The sequence below is a fragment of the Maniola jurtina genome, chromosome 24 (assembly GCF_905333055.1).
Source record: "Maniola jurtina chromosome 24, ilManJurt1.1, whole genome shotgun sequence".
Classification (NCBI taxonomy): domain Eukaryota; kingdom Metazoa; phylum Arthropoda; class Insecta; order Lepidoptera; family Nymphalidae; genus Maniola; species Maniola jurtina.
Genome location: NC_060052.1, coordinates 6,981,394 through 7,006,820, shown reverse-complemented (window position 1 = coordinate 7,006,820; position 25,427 = coordinate 6,981,394). Strand labels below are relative to the sequence as shown.

Here is a 25,427-nt window from a genome sequence, read left to right as displayed (position 1 = left end):
AGATAATGTAGGCTTATAGCTGTGTGTATAAGCTGTGATAGCCTAGTGGTTAGAACGTCCGCCTCCTAATCGGAGGTCGGGGGTTCGATCCCGGGCACGCACCACTAACTTTTCAGTTATGTGCGTTTTAAGCAATTAAATATCACTTGCTTTAACGGTGAAGGAAAACATCGTGAGGAAACCTGCATGCCTGAGAGTTCTCCATGTTCTCAAAGGTGTGTGAAGTCTGCCAATCCGCATTGGGCCAGCGTGGCAGACTATGGCCTAAACCCTTCTCATTCTGAGAGGAGACCCGTACTCAGTAGTGGGGCGGAAATGGGTTGATCATGAAGGCTTATAGCATATTATGTTTAAATATAGTAACTTATTCTAAGGCTTTGTCAGGCTGTGATAGTTTCAAAAATAAATCAATTTAAGGAAATCTTTTCAAGTATTTTCAGTTTGATTTTTCTAACACCATTGAAATACAGAACAAAGTACGTTGTGTTCTCATAGTCATGCTTATAAATCAAAGGTCTAACTGTACACCAAAAATAGGAATAAATAGAAATTCAGACTCAATTGGTGTGATTTTTTTCTCTCATTACCGTTTATCATAAAAAATTTATTACCTGAAACAAATAACTTCTGTAGAAGATTTCAACGAACGGACGAAGGAATTGAAAGAACGAAGTTATGTGAAGACACTAACTATGTTTATTCGTAAGTTCGAAAGTTTATACGAGAGTAAAGACTCTACGTTCGTTCTCCTTGTGATTACGCCCAGCGTTGGGCGCCAATATATTCATGATTCATGATTATGTCATTTGATTTTAGAAGTTGTATACTAACAGACTTAGAGGCATTCATAAAATCTACCACGAGCTCTTACAGTATTTTGCTTGGAAAATTTAAACTATTGTGAATAATTCAGAAATATTTTCGGCTCTTAATTCCCTCGGGATTTCAAAAATGGAATGCTGATTTTTTTTCTTATTAACCCCTTACCGATTCGACTTATTCTTTGCGGGCAGTTTTAATTTTCTGCCGGTTATTATTAAAAACTCTTTTTGAAAACTTTTTTAAGCTTTTGTGAGCTATTTTCGTTTCTTGATATTTTTCACGAGTAACTTAAAACTATTTGGCGACATTTTGAGCGAATGTCGTCTGGGTCTTTGCTTCTAACTTTTCGAAGTGAAGTATTAGCTAGTAGGTACTTGCGGTGAAGGAAAACATCGTAAGGGAACCTGCATGCTTGTGAGTGATCCACAATGTTCTCAGAGATCTGTGAAATCTGCCAGTCGGCAATTGACCAGCGTGGTGGACTATGTCCTAAGACCTCATTTTGAGAGGAGATCCGTGCTCAGTAGTGGGCCGCAATGGATGAATGGTGATGATCATAGATTTCATTGCTATGAACGTAATTATTACGTATCGAAATAAAAAATCCAGATGTCAAAAATTAACCTTGCTAACTCCTTAGGTAAGTAGGTACTTAACTTAAGGACCAAATTTTTTGCTTCCATAGGAACCTAACAGCTTATTAATTTTTGAAAATAATTCTCTGGTTCTCATGATACTTATATTATATAGGTACCGAATATTAGGATTTTTTTCAATCTACTTAGTTAAAAACAAACAAAAAAAAAGTCAAGCGAAACTGAATCTGAAATCGAACCTGTAGTCTGTAGCAGACTAAGCCAATACAATCCGTTAGATCCAATTACCTTATCGCCTCGCCGCCGGTCGTTGACCCCCGGCCACGGAACCCGCGGGCCACGAAAAACCTCCACTCATCAAGGAACACCCGAGCACCCTCCGAATATGCCCAAACCACCCCGATTTTAGCCCCCGAATTCTTGTACACTCGTTTAAGTTGGGCGAGTTACTTGAGCGAGTAGTCCGACGCTCTGACCGCTAAGCCACGATTCGCTTGCTGCTAGTGACGAAATTTGTGATATACGTATGTTCACTCAGTACTAAAACGACTAAAACACTAGAAACACAGTGTAAATTAAAAATTTATAACACCCCCGACAAGTGAAGGTTCAGTAACTAGAAAAGAGCTGAAAACTTTCAAACGGCTGAACCGATTTTCTTGGATTATAGCTAAGAACACTCTCGATCAAGCCACCTTTCAAACAAAAACAAAGTACTTAAGTCTTAAATTAAAATCAGTTCATTAGTTTAGGAGCTACGATGCCATAGACAGATACACAGTTACACATGTCAAACTTATAACACCCCTCTTTTTGGGTCGGGGGTTAAAAAAATTATAAAAATATAGCATAATATTATGTGCTACACTCTTTGCAGTATGCATGTGGGAAGCTGTTACTGCCAGCACATCGCTTTTCGTAGAAACATTATTATGGGTCGTGCTTTGCGCGTCGCGTAGGACGTCCTTGCCGTCAACTATTTAACGATGAAACCGTGATACAAATGAAAAACTTCAGAAAGTCTTAACAATTAGACAAAGCTCTTCGCTTATGAATTTTCCGAAGCTTTCTGCGATCACAGGTATAATTTTCATGAAAAAATTGATTCTAATGCTAAAACATGTGGAATAAGGGTTATTTTTTTTTAAAAGTTAGATCCAATTAGACCTTAGCGCTTGACCCCGGCCACGGAACCCACGGGCCACGAAAAATCTCCACTCATCAAGGAACACCCGAGCACCCTCCGAATATTCCCAAAACACTCCGATTTTAACTTCCGAATTCTTGTACACACTCGTTTATATTGATCGAGTTACTTGAGCGAGCTGTCAAGTACAACTGACAATCAAACTTTTATATTGACTTGAAAGGTAAACAGGTAGCTTTTCACGGAATAACTTATGATCTAACATCTAGACTTAACTTACATTTAGAGTTAGTATGCGCCATGCATACTAACTCTATGCATGACGCTTAGGAAGTTCTTAGTGCTAACACATGCCTTTTTGCAGACAAGTGTGTGCGACGCGCTATATACGGCGGATAGGACGTTCTTACCGTCAGGCGTCAGCTAACAGACACTATGATACAAATGAAAAAAATCAGAAAGTCTCAAGTGCTAGACAAATTTCGTAGCTTACGAATTTTTGGAAGCTCTCTTGGTGATGATAGAGGTGTCAATTCATAAAAAACTAATTAAAAACTTAAATATTGGGTTTTCTTAGAAATGTAATCCAATTTTATCCCTCTGTGGTCATGAATATGCCCAAACCATCCGTATATTTTTGAAATAAAACTATTTTAAGTGCAACTTGATAATAACACAGATTCTTCCACTTGTAATTTTCTTGTAGTTTTCCTTTCAAATAGAATTAAAAAAAAAAGATTGCAACGAATTGAGAACCTCCTCCTTTTTTGAAAGTCGGTTAAAAATAGGGTATGACGTGATGTATGACAAAAATTTGGTTAGCCATCCTACTAGATTTGCTATCAGCTGGCTACTAAACAAGGTCAGTAATCGCTTGAACCGGACGCTCCCTTATCCCGAACTCCAGACGAAAGGGAGGCAGGGGGTAGGTATCGTGAAACTATTCTTATTTTAAAATCTCTCTCCACGGAATATGCCACGGAGAGTTCTTATTTTAAAAATATCACGCTCAACCGAAATTTTCTTTTTAAAATGGGGGGGTGGATTTCGGAAGAACCCCCCCATCGGGCGGCCGGCGATAATTTTCTTATTACCCGACTACAGCGGAGTATGGTTATGATTTTATTCGTCTTACCCCCGAATCTATCTAGACAGGGCCGCGGGGGTGGCTTGTAAGCGTATGCATTTTTACCTTCCTGGATCCTTTTTAGAATTCCGTACCTCCAGGAAAAACGGAACCCTTATAGGATCACTTTGTTGTCTGTCTGTCTGAAAACCTATAGCCCGTTGACCTAGAATCATGAAAGACAGGTAAGTAGGTCTTATAGTACAAGTAAAGGAAAAATCCGAAAACCGTGAATTTGTGGTGACATCACAAAAAAAAAAATAAGTGGAGTATCATATGAAAAGGCTTTACCTGTAAATTCTAAAACAGATTTTTAGTTATTTTTATGCAAAATAGTTTTTGATTTATCATTCAAATTGTCGGAAAAATAACCCTCGGTGCGCGAGTTTGATTCGCACTTGGCCAGTTTTTTATTTTGAAAAGTTTAACCAATTTTTTTAAATTAATATGAAATAATCAATAATAGTGATCCCGCGGGCTAGATTTCGCGGGTAGGTTAATTCCCTTTCCACGTTTCCCATTCTAAACATGTCACTCGCCCGTCACCAAACTGGACAGGCGAGAAACTGGTGGGATAGCCAGTTCGTTCCTACTACAAGCTTTATTTGAAGGGAAAAGATGAAGTTTATTCAACACACCCAAATTTTTTCTTGAAGATTTGCTCCACTGAATTTTCTTTTTAAATGCTGGGGTGGATTTTGGGACCGATAATTTTCTTATTTTATTCAAAACGCCATTACGCGGGGGAGGTTATAAGCGGTGTTAGATATTGTGCCCAGTTTTCGTGAAAAAACATTTCTTAAGTAGATGATGTTCACGATTGGATTTATATTTTTGAAAGTCCCTTGGGAACTCTTTGGTTTTTCAGGATTAAAATTAATAGTCTAGCTGTACTTATATCCGTCTTCGCGATGCAAGCTGTCTTTGTTCCAAAATTCGTCAAAATCAGTCAAACGCGCAGGATACCTCGGTGCGTTTGGAATCTTTAGGCCCTATTCAGTGCGACGCGGACGCAGACGGACGGACGGTAAAATGTATGAAACCTCAACAGCGCGTTCAGAGCGACGCGGAGCTGTCCGCGTCGCGGAGTTGTTGAGGTTTCATACATTTTACCGTCCGTCGCGGACGTCCGCGTAGGTCATCCGCGTCGCACTGAAAAGGCCCTAAGTTTTAAGTTTACTTACTTAATTAATTATCACCACTCTATCATCTTCCAAATCTAACAATTCTGACCATCAAAAGGAGAACAATCTACTTCGAATTAGTGATTTGACTTTGAGTTTGATATATTTTAAATGAGTCGGCAAAAGGCTTTCAGCTTTAAAAGAGGAGGGGAAAACTGATGCCGGATGTGATCCATATCTTAACGGATCGGATTAGAAACGAGGAAACAAAGCAAATCGCTTCGTACGTGTCCGTGGGATTTCGACTACGTCACCACTTACCACCAGGTGATATTGCAGTCAAGGGCTAACTTGTACCTATCTGAATTTAAAAAAACAACTAGCCAAGTGCGAGTCAGACTCGCGCACCGAGGGTTATTTTTCCGTCATTTTGCATTCATGGTTCTAGGTCAACGGGAAGTATCCTATAGGTTTTCTTGACAGACAGGACAGACTGACAGACACACAGACAGACAAAGTGATCCTATAAGGGTTCCGGTTTTCTTTTTGAGGTACGGAAGCCTAAAAACGTATGGGCGCAGACCTTGATCTTTTATATTATACCTATTTAGATTTTAGTCGCTACAGTTAATCGATTATCTCATCAGAGCGGGGTAACGCAATTGCTCCGCATAGAAACGTTAGGAAAACTTAGTTTGCCAATTTGTAAACATTATTTTCCAAGGCACTTAGATTTCACTCGCAGATGCTGCTGGGTTTCCTTGCGTACGACTTTACAGGCGAGTGTCTTGAAACCAATAAATCTGGACATAGGTATTTTGTGATATATTAATATAAATAATTTATTGATCTTAATTTTATAATATTAAAAAAATTATGCTTAATACTTATTTGTCTTAATAGTTGATGCCCCGCGACTTTGTCCAAGATTATATACTTTGCAATAAAAAAAACATAATATAGGGATATAGCTTACAAATAGTGTCATCTATCGTCACTTTAAACCTACTTTAAAGTTGAGAGAACTCCTGAGAGAGAATATCGCGATGTAACGTGCAACTAGCGCCATCTATTGTTTGCCGACATTATTATTTTGTGTTTGCAGGGTAGCCGCTCATGTGCCATGGCGGAGTGCTCGTTCGTGCGGTGCCAGCAGGAACGACGCGCGATCCGCAAGGAGCTCCAGCGGTGGACTAAGAACATGGTCTACATACTAGGTGAGTATCAGCTAATCGCGGCTTAGCATCATCATTTAAAGCTTTTTAGGGTTCCGTAAAGGAAAAACGGAACCCTGATAGTCATTTTTTACTGATGGTTTGGTTTATATCTGTAACCTAATTCCCCTGCGGATCTCCATTCTCTTGATTTTAAAACTTATCTTGCAGAGAAGCTGTTAACATTATCATCTGCATAGCTCGCTGATAACACGTTTGGTAACAAGATGTCGTAGCCAAAAAGGGACCCGTCTTTAGACGATGTATTTATAGTCAAAATAAACGCAGTCAAAGACAAAATTACATAAAAAACAGCGGGATTTCCATAAAAAACATTGTTACGCAAAACTTATGCGTGAGCGAACTGCAAACTGTGGGTAGGAGCTAAGAGGGAGCGTTTAGTTCGTACCTCTTTTTTGAAAAGACCGCTAAAAGCCCTTTGTGCAATATTACACTAGACTGAATCAAAACTGGAGAGCAAACTTTATATTCCTCGTTTACCTCTTTAGTTTTTATGACAAAAATATGTTTAGTTTCATTCCCTTTCCCCCATTTAGTTGAAATACTTTTTCTACGCGGAAAAACGAAAATTAAAATTGTGAAGCCGAAAGGGCGAAGTTCACAGAATTTTCGAGACAGGACCAAGTTGCGTAGGAAACATTTCGAATACGTTGGCTTTTTCTATTAGTTTTTTTAACTGACTTCATCAATAGTACTAATTTCATTTTGGTCTGGTCTTTGAAATGAGCATGAATGAGATGCCTTAATTGAGTTAGTACTTAATTATTTTCACACTAGAGGATGCCGGCGACTTCGTCCGCGTGGATTTTTGAAGATCCCGTGGGAACTCTTTGATTTTCCGGGATAAAAAGTAACCTATGTCCGTCCCCAGGATATAAGCTAACTGTGTACCAAATTTTGTCAGAATCGGTTAAACTGTTGGGCCGTGAAAGGTAGCAGACAGACAGACAGACAGATAGACAGACACACTTTCGCACGTTTTTGTTAACCCGCTTTCTTGTCGGTGTGTGTGTTTGTTTGTTTGCCTATCCAGCATAAATTTTGCAATCGATTTTAAACTAACATCCCGAAGAGCTTGAAACTTTAAACGAGAGGCCTTTAGTTTAGCCGTGGACTGTTATAGGCTATTGATGCTGATGATTGATGATATATCTAGTAGGTAGGTATAGAAAGCTACATGCATTAGTAGAACCTGGATGTTCAGTTCAGACTTAGGGCTCGAAAATTTTCAAATTAAACCTGCGGGTGCGGACGTTAGCTAGTTAATATCACTCTACTTTGCGTACTTGTATGAATTTTGTTTGCGCTGTGAGCGGCAGGAGTTTTAGGTTTCGTTTGCGGTCACACTGCGAGCGGATTCATAGGCTGGTGCAAAAGCGACAGCGGAAAGGTTTATATAACTGTTTCACCAACGAGATTTAAGTCTTGTTGGTAGCCACATGTGAATGGGTTTAAAAACGGAAGCGGTTAAGTTCGCAATAATTATGAGATTAAAAATTGATGTAGGCCACAGCCGGAATAAAATCTTCAAATTTTCAAATTTGAACGTGATTTGTTCTGACTTAACCAATCGTTCTTCAACAATCTGTTGTATAATCAGATTGCTATGTACATAGCTTAATTTATCATAACTTTGTAACTACAATTTTGGTACATGAAAAATAATATATATATAATATAAATATATATTGTTGAAGAATGAAGGTTGAGCCTATTTAGTAGTTATTGTTTATCATTTAGTAGGTAAGTATTAATTATTTATTATTATTTTTCCAAAACTAGTAGTTTTATGTGTAAAAACGTACGTATTATGTGTAAAATAGTCAGTAAAAATATATGTGTCACCTTGTCACCAGGCACCGTTTCACGGTCTTTCTGCATTAGAAAAAGTCCTATTTATCCCGGAAAATCAAAGAGTACGTATACGGGATTTTCAAAAACCTGAATTCGCGTGGATGACTTGAGGCTGACATGGATATTAATTTAAACTATTTTTGTGATTGATAAAAAAATTGGTTGTCTGTAAAGTCGGTTTACTGACGATAGTTGAACGTGACAACAGAGGTCGATTGTGTTTCTTTGTCGCTCGTTCCGCGCTCTCGCTTGCACTTCAAGCCTTAATGGAACGCCTCAGAGCGAGGTAACGCCGCATGAGTCATGTTTTTTCGTGCGTGCAGCCGGCTTATCGAATTATAAGACGTTGTCACGTCAAAAATGTTTTTTCGCTATCGCTCCTGGCTTGCACGCAGCCTTCGCCGCGGCGTATTATGAAGGAAAGGGTTATTGCGCAAAGTTGCTACTAAACATTTTGGAGAGTTCAAACTTTGTGTGTGAGATTGATTTCGTTTTGTACGTGCAAAGTTGCAGCATACAGCTACCATGCCAACTCCAGCCACCATGGCTTCGCGTGGAGTTTCATTTTTTTCGAAAAAAGCGAAATTTTCCAAAAATATGACCTACGAGCTTTTCTACATAGAAAATAAACCGATGAAAGGAGACGTGGAGATTTTTTAGACTTAGGTAGGTAGGTACTGACTGATAATATTTTTTTTTCCTTTAAAAAAGAATATTAGCCATGTTAAATGACTAATATTCCCCTTTCCTCTCCAACTAAGCGTCAGGCTTGTGCTAGGAGTAGGTACGACAATAGTGCAACGGGCGGGGTTTGAACCGTCGACCTTTCGGTTTTCAGTCCACTACTCCTTTACCGGTTGAGCTATTGAGGTAGGTATGCATTGACTTTGCTCAGAGTTTCTTTTTGTTATGTTACCCGTCGCCGGCGCGCTACTGAGCACGAGTCTCCTTTCAAAATGAGAAGGTTTTGGCCATAGTCTACGCTGCAAGTGTGGATTGGCTGACTTCACACACTTAGAACACTATGGAGAACCTTCAGGCATACAGGTTTCCTCACGATGTTTTCCTTCACCGTTAAAGCAACTGATATTTAATTGCTTATTATTATAACGCCCCTTTAGAAAGTTTGAGGCGGATGCCTGGAATCGAACCCCCGACCTCCGAATACCACCTACCACCACGAGGGCGACGTCTTAACACTAGGCTAGTATTGCCAATCCAATCCAATGCATCAGCCTGTATGCGTCCACTGCTGGACATAGGACTTTCCAAGAGCGCGCCACCAAACACGGTGCTCCGCCTTCCTCATCCACCCGCTCCCCGCCACCTTCTTCAGGTCATCGGTCCAGCGGGCTGGAGGTCGTCCCACACTGCGCTTACCGGTACGCGATCTCCACTCCAGAACACGTCTGCCCCATCGGCCGTCGGTTCTACTTGCTAATCCTTAGAGCTAAGTCGGTCACTTTTTAGGGTTCCCTAGCCAAAGGGCAAAAAACGGAACCCTTATAGATTCGTCATGTCTTTCTGTCTGCCGTATGTCACAGCCACTTTTTTCCGAAACTATAAGAACTATACTGTCGAAACTTGGTAAGTAGATGTTTTCTGGCTCGCACTTGGCCGGTTTTTTCCTTCTGCAAATTTCCTCGTTCCAGATTTTATCCCTGAGAGTGATACCCAACATAGCTCGCTCTATAGCTCGCTGAGCTGCTTTAAGCTTGTGGACGAGGCCAACTGTCAGTGTCCACGTTTCTGCTCTATACGTCATCACAGGTAGGACACACTCATATCACCGCTTACATTTTATAGTGTCCGAAACATTGTATAATCGAATCGAAAGTGAACTAACCTTTTGATTGACATACTTGCGTCACGCTAGTCGTCTACAATCAAACTTACCATTGGAAAATGCGAAAATCTTATTTTTGTGAACTTTGACCTTGAATTTTTTGCAAATGTGGGATCGATGGGGACTTTTCATAATTCATTTTAAACATTAGTGTTCATTCTATTTTATTTTTAGCTCTATGCGAATTAATCCTTATGTAACCAAAAAATTTCCAACCAAGATGGAACCACAAATTTATGTTTTTCGGATTTTTCCTTTAGGTAACTATAATCTACCAGCTAAACTTCATGATTCTAGGTCAACGAGAAGTACCCTATAGATTTTCTTGACAAACACGACAGACGGACAGACAGACAATAAAGTGATCCTAAAAGGGTTCCGTTTTTCCTTTTGAGGTACGGATTCCTAAAAATGAGCTTTAATGTGTATAGAGTGACTATTTTTCCTACGACTTCGTTCACTTGGATTTAGAGTAGTATGTAACATCTAAGTATTTAGAATCAGTAGTAAGGACTATTCTCGCTGAAATACATAAGATGCGCACTATACGCGACTCATAGGGCCATGTTTTTTTACCGCCGACTGACAACGAAATCATGTTAAACTAGTGAAAAACCTACCTCTAGAAAGTTTAAACCGCCCGATAAATCGCGTCGCTTACGCGTTCCTTCGAGAAGGTTACTACGATTTTTTTTTCTTTTAAGCAAACTAAGGAAAAGGCAATTATACCTACATGGGTAAGTCTAACCTCTTCTTCTTCTTCGTCAAACTCATGGCAGAGCGGTCGACGTCATCACGAGCTGACGTTTTGGGGGTAGATTTCGTCAAGGTCTGCCTATCCGTACGTAGTCGAAATTCCTCGAATACGCACGAAGCGATTTGCTTCCTCGTTTCTTATCCGAACCGCTAGGATATGGAACGCCCTTCCGGCATCAGTTTTCCCTCCCACTTTTAATATGGGTACCTTCAAGTCAAGAGTAAATAGGTAACTTCTAGGCAAGCGCGCTCCATCTTAGGCTGCATCATCACTTGCTAGCAGGTCTGATTGCAGCCAAGCGCTAGTCTATATATTGAAAAAAAAATTGGTTATCTGTAAAGTCGGTTTACTGACGATAGTTGAACGTGACAACAAAGGCCGATTGTGCTTCTTTGTCGCTCGTTCCGCGCTCTCGCTTGCACTTCAAGCCTTACATGGAACGCCTCAGAGCGAGGTAACGCCGCATGAGTCATGTTTTTTCGTGCGTGCAGCTGGCTCTATCGAATTATAAGACGTTGTCACGTCAAAAAAAGATGTTATACGCCTCACAAGTATTCCACTCGAATTTGAAGTGGCGAATGCACGTGAGGTCTAACTAGGTACCTACTTTGATATGTCATTCAGTTAGTGTCTACCAAACCTAACCAAACTTCAGTGTTATAGCATATGGAGATCGCAATCTTAGTACTTAGCATCTATGGGTATTGGAAGATAAAAGCATCCTACCCAATTCTATATGTGGCTATAGATGCCAAGACCGAATGCAGGGCTTGTTCCACAATGGCTGCAGTTTACGTGCGTGTTAAGGAATTTTACCCATACTAATATTATTGTAAATCCATACTAATATTATAAATGCGAAACTCTGTCTGTCTACTACGTTTTCGTGGCCACTTAACCGATTTTGATGAAGTTTGATTCAGGTTACTCTTTGTCCCGACAATCGAAAAATTTCCATTGGATTTTTAAAAGCTATTTTAACTGGGTCGCTCATTAAAATGTGATAATATTGTGTTTGTGTTCTTTCAGTTTCTTAACGTGGCTTCTTGTGTTTTTCTGTGTTTTACGGGGGTGACATAGTCATCTTTGATCAAACCCCCCAAAAAAAAAAGAGAATAAAAAAATAGGTCTGTGCCTGCCTGTACTAATCCTATGACAGGTGGAATTATTGTATCAAGCTACGTGTACTTTATATTTACAATGATAGAGAAGGCTCGGGTCAGAACCTTCGCAGTACGTAAAGCTGTCATAATATGATCTAAAAGCATGACGCAAAACAACGCCTTAGTTGCAAGCTTTGTTTTAAACACCAGACAGTCTGAAAATAGATTCACGAAATTTTTGCTACCATTGTGGAGAGGTGCATCGGAGGCTTGAACCGCGCATGCGTCGATCCTTTCCTCCACCAAACAACCTGTTGCAACGAGACCGGCGTGCACTAATGCAACTTCTCCGCTCCGCAATCCAAAGATTAAACCCAAAAACCACCAAAAACCCCCAAAAAACCCACCGCGTTTCACGAATAAACACTTCGATAAAAAGTTCTGAACCCGGAAACGGAAAAACGATTTTCCCATCACTATTTTCGGGTGAAACAGTGCATTTCTTGTAACTGCGGTATAAGTGTCGCTCGCCGAGTTTTAAGACGCTAGTGAAGTGCTGTGAGATTGATTAAGATACGTGCAATCGATAGATTTTAAACTCCCTAATTTGTATCGAGCAAAACTTTTGTGCAACATTTTCTTGGTTAAAACCATCTCCATACTAGTAGTTCCTGTTGAAAAGTTCCGTGTTAAAGTTGGCGTAATTTATTATTTAATCTTTCAGCTTAGTGATTTTTTAAATAATAACGTTAATCGCTGTAAATAATATACCTAAGTAGTTGACGTATTTTTTTATTAGCGAAAATATTTGTTAGTTAAAATATTTAGATTAAAAATAAAAATCGGGGATAGGTTAAAATTAAAATCGGTTAAAAGTTTTCGAGATTTGAATTCCGTGTTCTGGATTCGTAATACAGTTGGCAGTTGGCCGTGTGGATAATTGGTGGAAGTAGGGGGGTGAAGCCAAAGTTTAGCAACGCCGTGGCAGCGAGGAGTTCAGCAACAAGTGGGTGCCTGATGCCTAGCCGGGTAACTGTGCCAGTGTTATACGACTTTGCATGCCCGCTTTGCGGGATTATGTCCCGTTCTCCGTGCATCCCGCTCCGGGATAGAATTCTGGTTTTATTTTATCTGTTGATTTACACCGCACTATTTTTTCGTTACACGCTTTCGCATGGAATTTACCCACACTTTTCCGACTTCGTTTTCACGAAATATACACTCCTTTATTCTATTTTTTTTTTTACGTAAAGGAATAAAGTGATATGTCAACAGATAGCTCTAAACTTGAGATTTGGCATCTATATTTTTATTATAATGTATAAAGTAAGAAAAGATTTTCCACATAAGTGAAGCTGTTACTTAGTAATTCAAGCATTATTAATGTATTTTAAAGTATTGTTAAATTTTTTTTTGGTAATTTTTTCGTGCGTGGGTGGGGTCGATACTTCTTTTGTTTTAGACGACAAGCGCCATCTTAGCTCGGGGACAAAAAAAGTGTCATGGCGGCGTCTATAAAAGGAATTTGCTCCAGTTTTTTCGCGAGTGCATTTTAAGTATTAGCAGTCTTTACGCCATATATGGAACCCGAAGGAAATTGTGACCATGAGTAAAAAATTATAAATGGTCTGGCTTTTTATTTATTTATGAGTTTTTGAAAACAACGGACGTTTTACGAATTATTTTGAAATAAATAAAAGTTATTGCTGTTTTAAACTGAAGAATAGATGGGTTAAGGTCATAATTTAAACTTTTTATAATATTTTGCTAAGCGAAAATTACCTGCTTTTGAATTATAGAAGATTAAATTTGAATTTATTCTTCTCTATCGATACCTATACCTATTATAAATTTGTTTATTTGTCCTTCAATCACGCCGCTGCGGAGCAACAGGCTGACCTGATTTTGTACAAGGATATAGTTGATAACCTGGATTTGATTTCCCGAGATAAAAAGTAGCCCGAAATAGGCTACCTACTTACTTACTTTTTAACCCCCGACCCAAAAAGAAGGGTGTTATAAGTTTGACGTGTGTATCTGTATATCTGTCTGTGGCATCGTAGCTCCTAAACGGATGAAACGATTTTAATTTAGTTTTTTTGTTTGAAAGGTGGCTTGATCGAGAGTATTCTTAGGCTATAATCCAAGAAAAACGGTTCAGCCGTTTGAAAGTTATCAGCTCTTTTCTAGTTACTGTAACCTTCACTTGTCGGGGGTGTTATAAATTTTTAATTTACACTTGTTATCTCAGAAAATCAAAGAGTTTGACATGAATCTAAAGTTTCTAGAGCCAGCTGTTTGAGCTGTTGGTCCGTTAATTTGTCAGTCAGTCAGTTTACCTTATTTCTATAAATACAAGTAAGTATCAAGTCCCTTATTTGTGCTCTTTGGCAGAGATATAGGTCACTTTAAAACGCATACATTATTGTTTTTAAAAGCAATTTAACCAAAGGTAAAATCGTGCGCCCCAGCGCGGCCCGTAGATTACAATAAACCGATAAAAATACGCAACAGAGCTGCAGTTTCAGCCTCAAAGTACACTGAGTTGCACAGAAAATGCCCCCCGTTTCTCCCTAACATAAAACCGAAAAAATTATTGTTCAGTCTCTTTCGATTGAATTTATTGTGATTTTTTTGTATAAAAAGAATATTAGCCATTTTAAATATGACTAACATTCCCCTTTCCCCTCCAACTAAGTGTTAAGCTTGTGCTAGGAGTGGGTACGACAATAGTGCAACGGCTGGGGTTTGAACCGCCGACCTTTCGGATTTCAGTCCGCTCCTATAACCGTTGAGCTATTGAGCCTTTGAAATTTATTGTAATTGTTCGTTAAATTAAAAGAATTCTGTTGGTAGCGCTACCTTTTCCGTAGAAGTCACTTTAAATGCATCATTCTTATCAACCAAAGGTATAATCGTGGCCCGTAGCTAACAATAAACCAATAAAATAGAGAGTTTCCTTCATTTACTTTTGTTTCAGTAGGTTTTTTTTTAAGTTAAAAAAGAATTAATTTTAATCTCAAATGGTGTGTGGATTCATAAAGGAAGGTATAATAATAATTAATTAATTCAAGTAAAGAAAGAAAAATTGATTATTTCCCAATTATTGTTTCTATCATAAAATATAGAATCGACGTTAAAGATTTTGATGCTATTTTGTTCTTAAGTACATAAACTTAACTAAGTGATTGACCTATGGAAAAATATCTTGCTGGTTATTCTCCCCAGATAAAAGGGCCATTCACTTAATGATTGCTAAGTTAAGAAGTTGCTTAGTACCTTTTTGACAGACTACAGATAGATTAGTTTTTAATTTCGGTCGTTAGTTTTATTTGTTTTCGTGTTAAACCAAATTTTATCTCTACGCGTGCTTGATATGTTACTATATGGTAGATGTTACCTTCGTTTACATTTTTTATATGAACCAATATTTATTTGATTACAATGTGATGGCGTTTTTCATTACAACATAATATTTAAAATAATTATTGGAAACATTTTATAAGTGTGTGAATTATTGGCAAGTCAGTGTGACGGGGAACATAAACAGCGCGTGAGCCAACACGGCCCGCTCTCAAAATTGCCGAAACGTCCATGTTTTTTTATTTTATTTGATTGGATTATTGGTACAGTTTACTTTACTGGAAGCGTTGATTGCTGCCTCCATATATATCTTTCTATACCTCATAGAGCAGTGGTATCCCAGTGGTTAAGATTTTGGTCTTCTATTCGGTAGGTCCGTGGTTCAATCCCGGGCAAGCACCTCTAAATGTTCGGAGTTGAGTGCGTTTTAAGCAATTAAACCTTAGTTATACCTACCTATTCTTAAATATTTTATTTAAACATAAATTTTGACATTATTTTATCAATTTTTTGACATTATTTCATTAATTTTTACTATGACAATAAATGAACTGATACTGAGAAATGGGAATTGATATAATATGTTTTGATTATGAAGAATTTACGAACAAAAATGACGTTTAAATAAATAAATTATTGTAAGACAAGATAGCTATAAATGTATTAAGAAAACGTATTGGATAATAAAGGCTTTTTTACTTTTTACTTTTACTTTACTTTTACTTATATCTACCTATTTTACTCCCTTTACAATCTCTCGCTCTACCAAGGGTCACGGGTAGAGATCTCTTATAGAGATAAGTGCTTCCCTGTCCACTTTTTCTTTCTTTTTTAGGGTTCCGTACTAGAGTACTGTTATGCATAAAAATAAATAAAAATCTGTTTTAGAATGTACAGGTAAAGCCCTTTTATATGATACCCCAATTGGTATAGTTAGCTTACTTTGAAAATTGAAACACATATTTTAAATGATGTAACCACAAATTCGCGGTTTTCAGATTTATTCCTGTACTTGTGATATAAGATCTACTTACCTACCAAATTTCATGATTCTAGGTGAACGGGAAGTACCCTATAGGTTTTCTTGACAGACACGACGGACAGACAGACAGACAACGAAGTGATCCTATAAGGATTCCGTTTTTCCTTTTGAGGTACGGAACTCACTGATTTTCAAAAATTCCACTTGACGAAGCCGGAGTGAATCAGCTGGTAGCTAAAATGAATAAGTAGTTCAATGCGAAAATCTGTTTACACGACAAAAAATTTATCACACCAATCAGCTTTCGGCCGGGAATCGATCGCGTCACCCGCAGAGCCGCCTGTAGACACAAGCACTGAACCGCGAGGGTGTCTGGTAATGACATCCTAATCTACAGAAAAACAATAAAACCGTACTCGAATATTTTGCTTGACGTATTATCAAACTGTCAGAAGCATAAACTGAAATAAATGTAATAATTCAAATTGTAGAGCCTCAATAGCTCAATGGTAAGAGCGGGCAGAAATCCGAAGTGTCGGCGGTTCAAACCCCACCCGTTACATTATAGTACCCACCTACCTCCTTGTACAAGCTTTAGATACTTTTAGTCACACTAATATTATAAAGGCGAAAGTTTGTGTGTGTGTGTGTATGTTTGTTACTCCTTCACGCAAGAACTGTTGGACGGATTTGGCTGTTTGGAATGGAGATAGGTAATATCCTGGATTAGCACATAGGCTACTTTTTATTCCGGGAAATTGAAGAGTTCCCACGGGATATCGAAAAACCTAAATCCACGCGGACGAAGTCGCGGGCATCAGCTAGTTGAAACATAAAGGGGAACATATAGGTACATATTAGTCATCGTAATATGGGTAAATATTCTATAGAAAAAATACTATTGGTTTCTACACGGCATTACCTATACTGGAACGCTAAATTGGATGGCAGTTTTGTCGGTAGAGTGGTAACTAGCCACGGCCGAAGCCTCCAATTTAGAAATCCGGGAATTGAACCCAGAACCTACCACTTGTAAGAGCACACCACTGTGCCAGAGGTCGTCTAAAAAGATCTACACTAAATAAAATCGGAAGGTGGTTTCGTCGGTAGAGTGGTAACTAGCCACGGCCGAAGCCTCCAATTTAGAAATCCGGGAATTGAACCCAGAACCTACCACTTGTAAGAGCACACCACTGCGCCAGAGGTCGTCTAAAAAGATCAACACTAAATAAAATCGGAAGGTGGTTTTGTCGGTAGATTGGTAACTAGCCACGGCCGAAGCCTCCAATTTAAAAATTCGGGAATTGAACCCGGAACCACTTGTAAGAGCACACCACTGCGCCAGAGGCCGTCTAAAAAGATCTACACTAAATACTAAACATGCACTAAGCGTTTGTGCTAGTAACATGGGTGAAGTGCGAAAATTAGCACATTGCCTAGTTGTCTTTACACTAACGACACTTAACATTCACTTCTGAGTATTACATATTGCTACCGAGACTGATTCACTGGCACTTCATGCAGGCGTAAAGACACTGCTTACCAACCACCCATTTAATTCGTCTAATAATACTTAATTGAAAGTACATAGACTGCTAAAATCATAACCCTTCTTTTTGGCTTTGCCGCAGTCGGGTAAAAATTGTCATCATCGTCGTCAAATCATCGCCGGCCCACTACTGAACACGGGTTCCCTCTAAGAATGAAAAGGGTTTAGGCCATAGTCTACCATGCTGGACAAGTGCGGATTGTCAGGCTTCACACACCATTGAGTGTGTGAAGACTTTGCTTAGATATAAGACAGAGTTAAAACGAGACAGATGTATATCTCTCACATAAATCTGTCTCATTTTAACTCAATCTTAAGTCTGAGCAAAGTCTGGTGGTCAAAGTTAGGTTGCTCACGTTGTTTCCCTTCGCAGTTAAAGAGTGAAAGCCTCGTTTATTAAAGTTTTAGAACCTCGATAGCTCAATGGTTAAATTAGCGGATTGAAATCCGAAAGGTCGGCGGTTTAAACCCCACCCGTTGCACTATGTGTTTCTTGGATTATAGCTAAGAACACTCGATTAAGCCACCTTTCAAACAAAAAAAAAACTAAATCAAAATCGGGTCATTAGTTTAGGAGCTATGATGCCACAGACAGATACACAGATACACACGTCAAACTTATAACACCCCTCTTTTTGGGTCAGGGGTTAAATAGAATAGTTATTTTGCATGCCACTCATTGGCAGATTGTAGTTACTGTAGCCATAAGCCATAACATCTATTTTTCGCCTCGATCTATGCAAATAAATGAAATGAATGAATGAAAAGTTAGAGGTTCGTGCCTGCCCGGGTTCGAACCCCAGACTTCCTGAATAGGAGCCCGACGTTAACCACTAGGCTATAAGATCGCGTTGACACCCATACTTAGTAAGTATTCATTTAGAAACTACATAATATATAAAAAGCTGTCTCTACTTTTCAAATAAGTACAAACTAAAGCCTAAAATACCTAGAATATTATTGTAAATTGAACAATTGAAAAGAGCAACCGCCGAGTTTCTTGCTGGTTCTTCTCGGTAGGAACGGCATTCCGAACCAGTGGTAAATTATTTGACGACTCAAAAGCTCTTGTAAAAGTTTATTTGAATAAAAATCTATTCTATTCTATTCTAGGTACCTACCTACCTGTAGGTACCTATCAATTAAGAACAAGCACTAAATCTAACTAGGTATCTAAATTCTAAACACATCCGTCTAGAAATAGTGATTATTAAGTGCCATTAACTAACTAACGATTTTATCTAACAACCTTCGACGCGTCACGAAAATAAAATGGCTTCCCAACCCAACGAAACGATTGGAAAATGAGTGGAGTCATGCTAGATTCGAAATTTTTTAAAACGTAACGCACTTTATTATATATCTTAGTAGTAAAGAAATAGGAGCGATTATTGTTTGTGGCTTTCCAAACGTAATTTTTGATGGTGCTATTTGCATCAAAGTTACAGCGCCATCTATATGAATTCCGACAAAATTTTTCACGAAACCATTTCTTACAAGAACTCACGCACACCAAGAAACCTATCGCTGTACACAAACACAGTCTCAACAATAAGTACACAATCGAACGCACCCACACTCTGAGAAAAAAACGATAAAAAAGTGCACACAAACACTTTGAATTTACTTTGCACACTAGCGTAAAGCGTTCTATTTTGAAGTTTCGAATTTTTCAAAATTCGAACTCCGCTCCGTTTAAACGAAATTTACGCGACCGAATTCAGAAGTCTTGGAGGTTAAACAAAAGATAAGATAAGTAAGTATAACTGAAATGTCCAAGGTTCGAATACAAGCGCGGGCACTCACACTGCCGCGGAGTGCATAAACGACGGTGCATTCTGCGCATGTGTGCAATGTAGCGCGATCGAACAGTCTCGAGTTGAGACTTGAGTAACGAACTTTATTTTCGTCTCTTAACTTGTTTGGTATTATTAAATACGTATTAAGAAAATTTCTTTTAATCTCTCTTATTACTTTGATATATTTCAAAATTATATACATAGGTACATAATGTCCAAAAAATGATCGAATAAAACATTTTTGTTATACGTATAAGTACAAGTGACTATAAACGTATTCGATTATAAGTGATAATGCAACTGAGTTCCATACAAAATCATATTATTAAAGCTCTAAGTCGGCTTTGGTTCAGTTTTTCTATTAGTATGTTTTAGGTGGAGAAATATACCTTTCGAAAAACTACATTAGAGTAGATTCATAAAAGCTCATTTTTTAAAGACCCAGCTTGATTTGATTACCCGATTTCGTTAAAATTTATGGGCGATTGTCAGCACAGTTGCGTCTAAGGAGCCGTTAAAGTTCTAAATATTAATTCACAAAGGGTAAGGATGGAATATTTAAAGTTTGAACAGTAAGATGCGATATTTTCCGCACGTTATCGCGAGTGCAGCAAGTATCAAGAGCGCATAGCTTGTCGTTCTCGGTCCCAGTAAATACAAGGTAATGGCTAAGTACGCACGCGGTCTAGTACAGAGTGCGCCGTCGGTGCAGTCCCGCCTTTGCACAATCAGTAGAGAGTCGCATTTCCGTTCCCAGGCGAAACAACCACGCGGCAACCGATAAAAACCTCCAAAAATACACGAAACAAAATTATTTAAAAAAGACTATATATTTTATTAAAAAAAAAAACAACAAAAAAAAATTAAAATTATATTCATATCGTTCGGCTAGTGTTAGTGCTAATGAAAACAAAACAAATATTTTTCGGAACTAGTGAATTTTTTGAATAACGCTCGAACAATCGAACATATCACAAGGAAAACTAAGGACCCGAACTATTATAATTATAAGGATACTTTTTGTGTACAAGTGACAGAGTATGATGTGTTGTTTGTTTTTTAACGGTGACAGTGTTTCCGCCGAAAAGTACGGCTAGTGTTTGATGACCAGGTGATCGAGGATCGGGACTTTTTGCGTTCGTTTTTTTTTAATTTTAGTTTCGAAAATTACTACCGAAGTGTCAAACTGGACCGAGGAGGAACAGGCCACCTCTGACGCATGTGAGTACACCAAAACCGTTTAATAGGGACAAAGAAACTTTTTTTTACGACAAATCGCCCTTAAATCTTGCGTTCTCCTTGACTCGGTGCGTCGGTGTGCGTGTAGTTCGTAATAGCAACGCACGCGCTCGTGTGCGTGGGGTTCACGCACATTTTTTGTGTTTTTCTTCCCCCACCATTCCGCCCCACCTATAACGTTATCTGTCCCACTCTTTTTTCTATGACGCTCTTTCGTCGTGTGCGTGACGCGTGCGTGTGTGCGTTAATAAATTGCAACCTATATTTTGATCGAAGGCCAATGACGGAATAGAAAATGCGATTCTAGATTTCTATTTCACATTTAAATATTCAAATTTTTCATTTCTAAACATAATTAATATAAAATTTACATATATGAAAAGTTCGCGAAAGGACACTACCTTAGCCTAGCTATTCTGAAAACCAAACTACCTATTCTATTATTCAAAATAAATAATTTGAATACTTTAAAAAAGTTGTAAATACATTCGGAGTAAGAATAAATGAAATAATTTACGCATAAAATATTAGTTTTGTCAAGTTTTAATGTAGTTTGTCGAAGTCGCTACGGAGCTACGGCAGGTCGTAGGCTAAAAGTTACCCGTCGGAACTTTTTGGCGCTCCCGTCACACGAAAAGAATTTTCGATTTTCGAATTTTAAAAACTTTATGCGACATTTTTTTAATTTCAATATTTTACTAGACCAAGTTACACTATAGCTGTTTTATTTATAAATATATTATAATAATACCCGGATTCGTAGAATGGACGCGCGACAATATTTTTTGAATTCACAACAAAATTATACGAATTTCCCACGCGTATTGAAATCGTATGGAAATCGATAAACTTTTGTCGGCATGTTTTGTCCTTGAAGTATATTTTTAAATCGAAACCAGGCCACGAAATGCATTCAGGATATTTGATAATGCATTGAGTGTACTAACAATATATTAAACGTTATCACTGCTAAAATTAATGATTTTATAAATAGGTTTCCATTTTGAGTAATATTATTTAATTTTAGTTACGAGTATTTACTTATTTATTTGGTCAAAACACACATTTAACTTGCTTTGAGATTATAAGTATTTAACTACAACAAAAACAACCGAATCCTATAACCTACTATTTCTATTTCATAGATAAGAAAACAACTCGATTTATTTTCAGGATTTACTAACTTATGCTCACGACTTCGCCCACGTGGACTACACAACTTTCAAACCCTATTTTACTCCCTTTGGGGTTGGGGTTCAAAAAATACCTACCTGCCTAATTAGGGCCACATAGAAATATCTAATTAAAACTGAAATTACCAAAAAATGTTATGTAGTATTTTATGTTTACATATTTGGTGAATTGGGATTTGACGCACAGAAATGGGATGATGCCCATGTCAAAAACAAATTATTTCTAAAGAATTATTAAATAGAGGGTCTTCCAAAATTCGTAAAATCCACGCCCGCTGTTAGTTTTAAGTTTGGTACCGATAATTTTAAACTATCGATTTAACTAAAAAATTACATCAAATTATGTCAAATGTTTATAACGTCACACTCAGCGAGCGTTTTGACGTTTGATAAAAAGTCACTGATTTGACTACTAGCCTTTTGTAAGAATGGAATGCGCATGTTAAAACACTATAACTAAGACTAAGATATACTTAGCTGTATAATTTTTAAATAAAAACCCAAATAATTAATACAACATTAAAAAGTATCACAACTACTTAATCAATGTATTTCATTTTATACGTCATATTTATGCATGTAGAACAGCTCTATGTATTTTTTGGTTTGGTTAATACAAAATTATTATCACCCGTTTATTTTTATGACTAACTGTATCTACTCAACTTTTAAAAACCAAAATAAATTAATTATATTCAATAAGCTTTAAAATTAATCGTGTATAATAGATAGAATAAGAACTCATATTACTTTATTAAAGCAATGAAAAATCCAAGACTTTAAGGTTTTAATTTACCATCATGGGCAAGATTTTCACATAGTTAAATACATGTTTAAAATAGCCTACCTAAGTACCTTCGTTTAAATTAAACCAATCTTTCGTATTGCGTGTTCCTATATTATTTACTTACATTATGTTGCGTTAGTTAAAAATATATAAGTAATTTATTCATATTCGATATTTAATTAGGATGAAAAAGCATACATCCAGAGCTATAAAAAGTAAATAAATAAAATTAAAAAGTATAAATTCGAAATTCAAAAGTTCAAGTTCGCGCCCCGTTGTGCGCACGCGCGAGTCCTTGCGCCCGCGCTCGGCCAAGGCGAACGCTTACACAACTGTCAATGTCACTACATAGCCTACTCGCCGCCATCTTGGAAACAGTCGACTTGAAGGCTACGATAGCTTGTACATAGATGTTTCACAACTAGACGAGATTATTACGTCGTTCGCCTCTACAACTGCCTTTACACGAATAAAGGGAGAGTCTATTTAGTGTTTGACTATTTTATAGCCTACCTACACAAATGTGCTCCATATTTTTTAGGTTCTTAGTTTAGTGGGTAGCTTAAGCTATTAGCCGTCAAAAATAGTAGGTAATTATCGTCATCACCTCACTATTATAACGTAACCTTCTATATCCAAAGGGCTAACCTGTATCTGAATAAAAAAATATCTATCGCTATTGGACAAAAACCAGCTAAGTTCTAACAATACTTCATACCTAGATTGGTCAACATTGCAAAATTAACATTTTGAAGTTTTTATTTTCTTTCGGCTGAATTTATTTATCGCATAACAATCTTCCAAGTAGGTATGTAACGAATTTTATTGGAATTCTCAAAAAATATTTTTAAGACTTAAAAATTGAGACTTAAAAATTATTTATAAAAATCAGCTCTCAGTCTTTCCCTATTCGACTTTATCCATACTAAGATTATAAATGTGTCTGTCTGTTTTCACGACCCATTCGCTTAACCGATTTTGAAGAAATTTTGCTTGCATTACAGCTTGCACTCCAGAGCCGTACGGGAATATAATATAAGCTACTTTTCATCCCGAAAAATTAAAGAGTTTCCAAGAGACGAAGTCGCGGGCATCATTTAGATATCCATAATGTCCTCCTCAATCTCTTGGGACTATATCCATCGAAGAACTTAACTTCCCTATCTAGGACATAGGTTTAAGTACAGGTTTTTACGTAACGTCCTAACATGTCCTAAGATCGTTTAAGGTGCTCCAGCTTACAAGGTAGAGTCAAGGTTTTTGTCTCACAAAGATTTTGTCTTGAACAAACCTTTCTTTCTGCTCAAGACACTGAGTTATAGAACGTATAGATCTTAGAGGTGCGGAAAGGTACTCCCAGGACTTCGTCTGTATTGGTGTTAGCTGGCGGGCGTGCTCTGCCTTTTTGGAGTGTTTTTTTTGTTAAAACTGGCTGGAAAGCGCTCTAAGGGGGTACCGTGCGTATGTCGGCGAGCGCCGGCACAGACGAGGTCCATACTTATATAGTTTAACTAAGTAATTTGTTACAAATAACTACAAACTTGACATTGGCTAATCTTCGTAAAGCCAGACGAGAGAGAGAAAAAAAAAAGGTACTCCCAACTGATTATGTAGTTAAATAACTCATACATACACTGGTCTGGTACTGACTCTGAACACAGCTTTTTAAAGTATTCGCATCCTTTTCTTACTTATGTAAAATGAAAAGGCCAGACATAGTTAAATGCACTATTTAGAGTATTTAAATGTGAAATTTATGCTCCGTCCTTTTTTAGCAATATTAAAAAGAAAAAGATGCACATATTCTAAATTTAGTTTAGAGAAAGACAACAGAATAAGTCTCCAGTGATCGCAAAACAAGTAGTCCAATCTGAAGTTTTTACTTTAACCGCTGAATCAATCGTGTAGGAGATAACTTGTATCCTGGAGACGAGTTGCGTTAAATGATAAAGATAGCGATATTACCTATTGGCGGATAGAAAGAGACAGAGACAACTTAAAGCAGGTTCATCTACAGTACTTAAATACTAAATGACGAATAAACGACTAGTCCTCTTGTTTACTAGTCTTTTCTGCCATTAATAGTATTAATACCTCTAACACATGACAACTCTATGGCTTAAGAAAACAGTTAGTGATCTGTGTTTTTAATTAGTTTGTTAGGATCTTTCTTGGTAAAGTTTTTATCTATTTTGTGCAGGCTTGGAATGAAACTTGTGGCAGGAAATAAAAGTTAGAAATATTCAGGCATGAAAAGCTATGTTTCTGGTTTGAAATTTTTTTATTCAAATCGGGCGGTTTTTTAATTAATGATGTACAAAGGATCTTTTTAGATGTTTTTTTAGAACTACTAGAAAACAGTTCTTAAACTGAATGTTTTAGTTTTCAAAAATCATTTGTTTTTTTTTTCAAAATTTTGACTAGGTACATGATAATATAATTATTGGGTACAATGGACAAAAAAATCATTAATATTATTTCACGCAGGCTGACTAATAACAAAGAAAAAAATAGTAATATTATAATCATAATCTGTTTTTTTTTTGTTTTTCGAATCAAACATTTTCTGTTTTCCTGAAGTTTCGATAAATTTTGTGTTCGGAAAAAACGATAAAAAGTAGGTAAAGTTCGAATTTTTTTACTATAGGTATAAGTATTTCTAAGTTAACTAAATAACTCCATCAAAGATATAAAAATCTAAAAATTTGCTTATTATTACTTAAACTTGACTTATAATAGGTATAGGTACCTATACTTACTTTTGAAAAAAAATAGTTAAATTATATAGAAAGATGGTTTTTTAAACAAAAGTTGTATTTACTTATTTAATTTTGTACAATATTTTGGGTTACATCAAGTTACTTATAAGTTCTCAAAACTTTCCTTACTTTTACCTCTCACTTAA

At 37.3% G+C, this 25,427-nt stretch overlaps 1 protein-coding gene and 1 long non-coding RNA gene across 4 annotated transcripts in view; one reads left to right on the top strand and one right to left on the bottom strand.

The window, feature by feature from the left end:
• LOC123877784 (mushroom body large-type Kenyon cell-specific protein 1) overlaps window positions 1-25,427 on the top strand; it is a 268,246-nt gene that overhangs the window by 81,703 nt on the left and 161,116 nt on the right. For 2 of the 3 annotated variants that reach the window (XM_045924673.1, XM_045924672.1), the window contains exon 2: window positions 5,921-6,032. In XM_045924673.1, the coding sequence (XP_045780629.1) occupies window positions 5,939-6,032 (94 nt within the window). In that variant the 5' untranslated portion in view covers window positions 5,921-5,938. Of the gene's footprint in view, window positions 1-5,920; window positions 6,033-19,877; window positions 20,525-25,427 lie in introns of those variants that run through there. The other variant, XM_045924674.1, reaches the window with a different exon arrangement.
• Window positions 1,882-25,424, bottom strand: LOC123877837. The gene is made up of 3 exons (XR_006798689.1): window positions 25,411-25,424; window positions 22,193-22,197; window positions 1,882-1,958 (listed from the first exon to the last, which is right to left on the bottom strand). It is a non-coding gene; the product is annotated as an uncharacterized LOC123877837 (long non-coding RNA).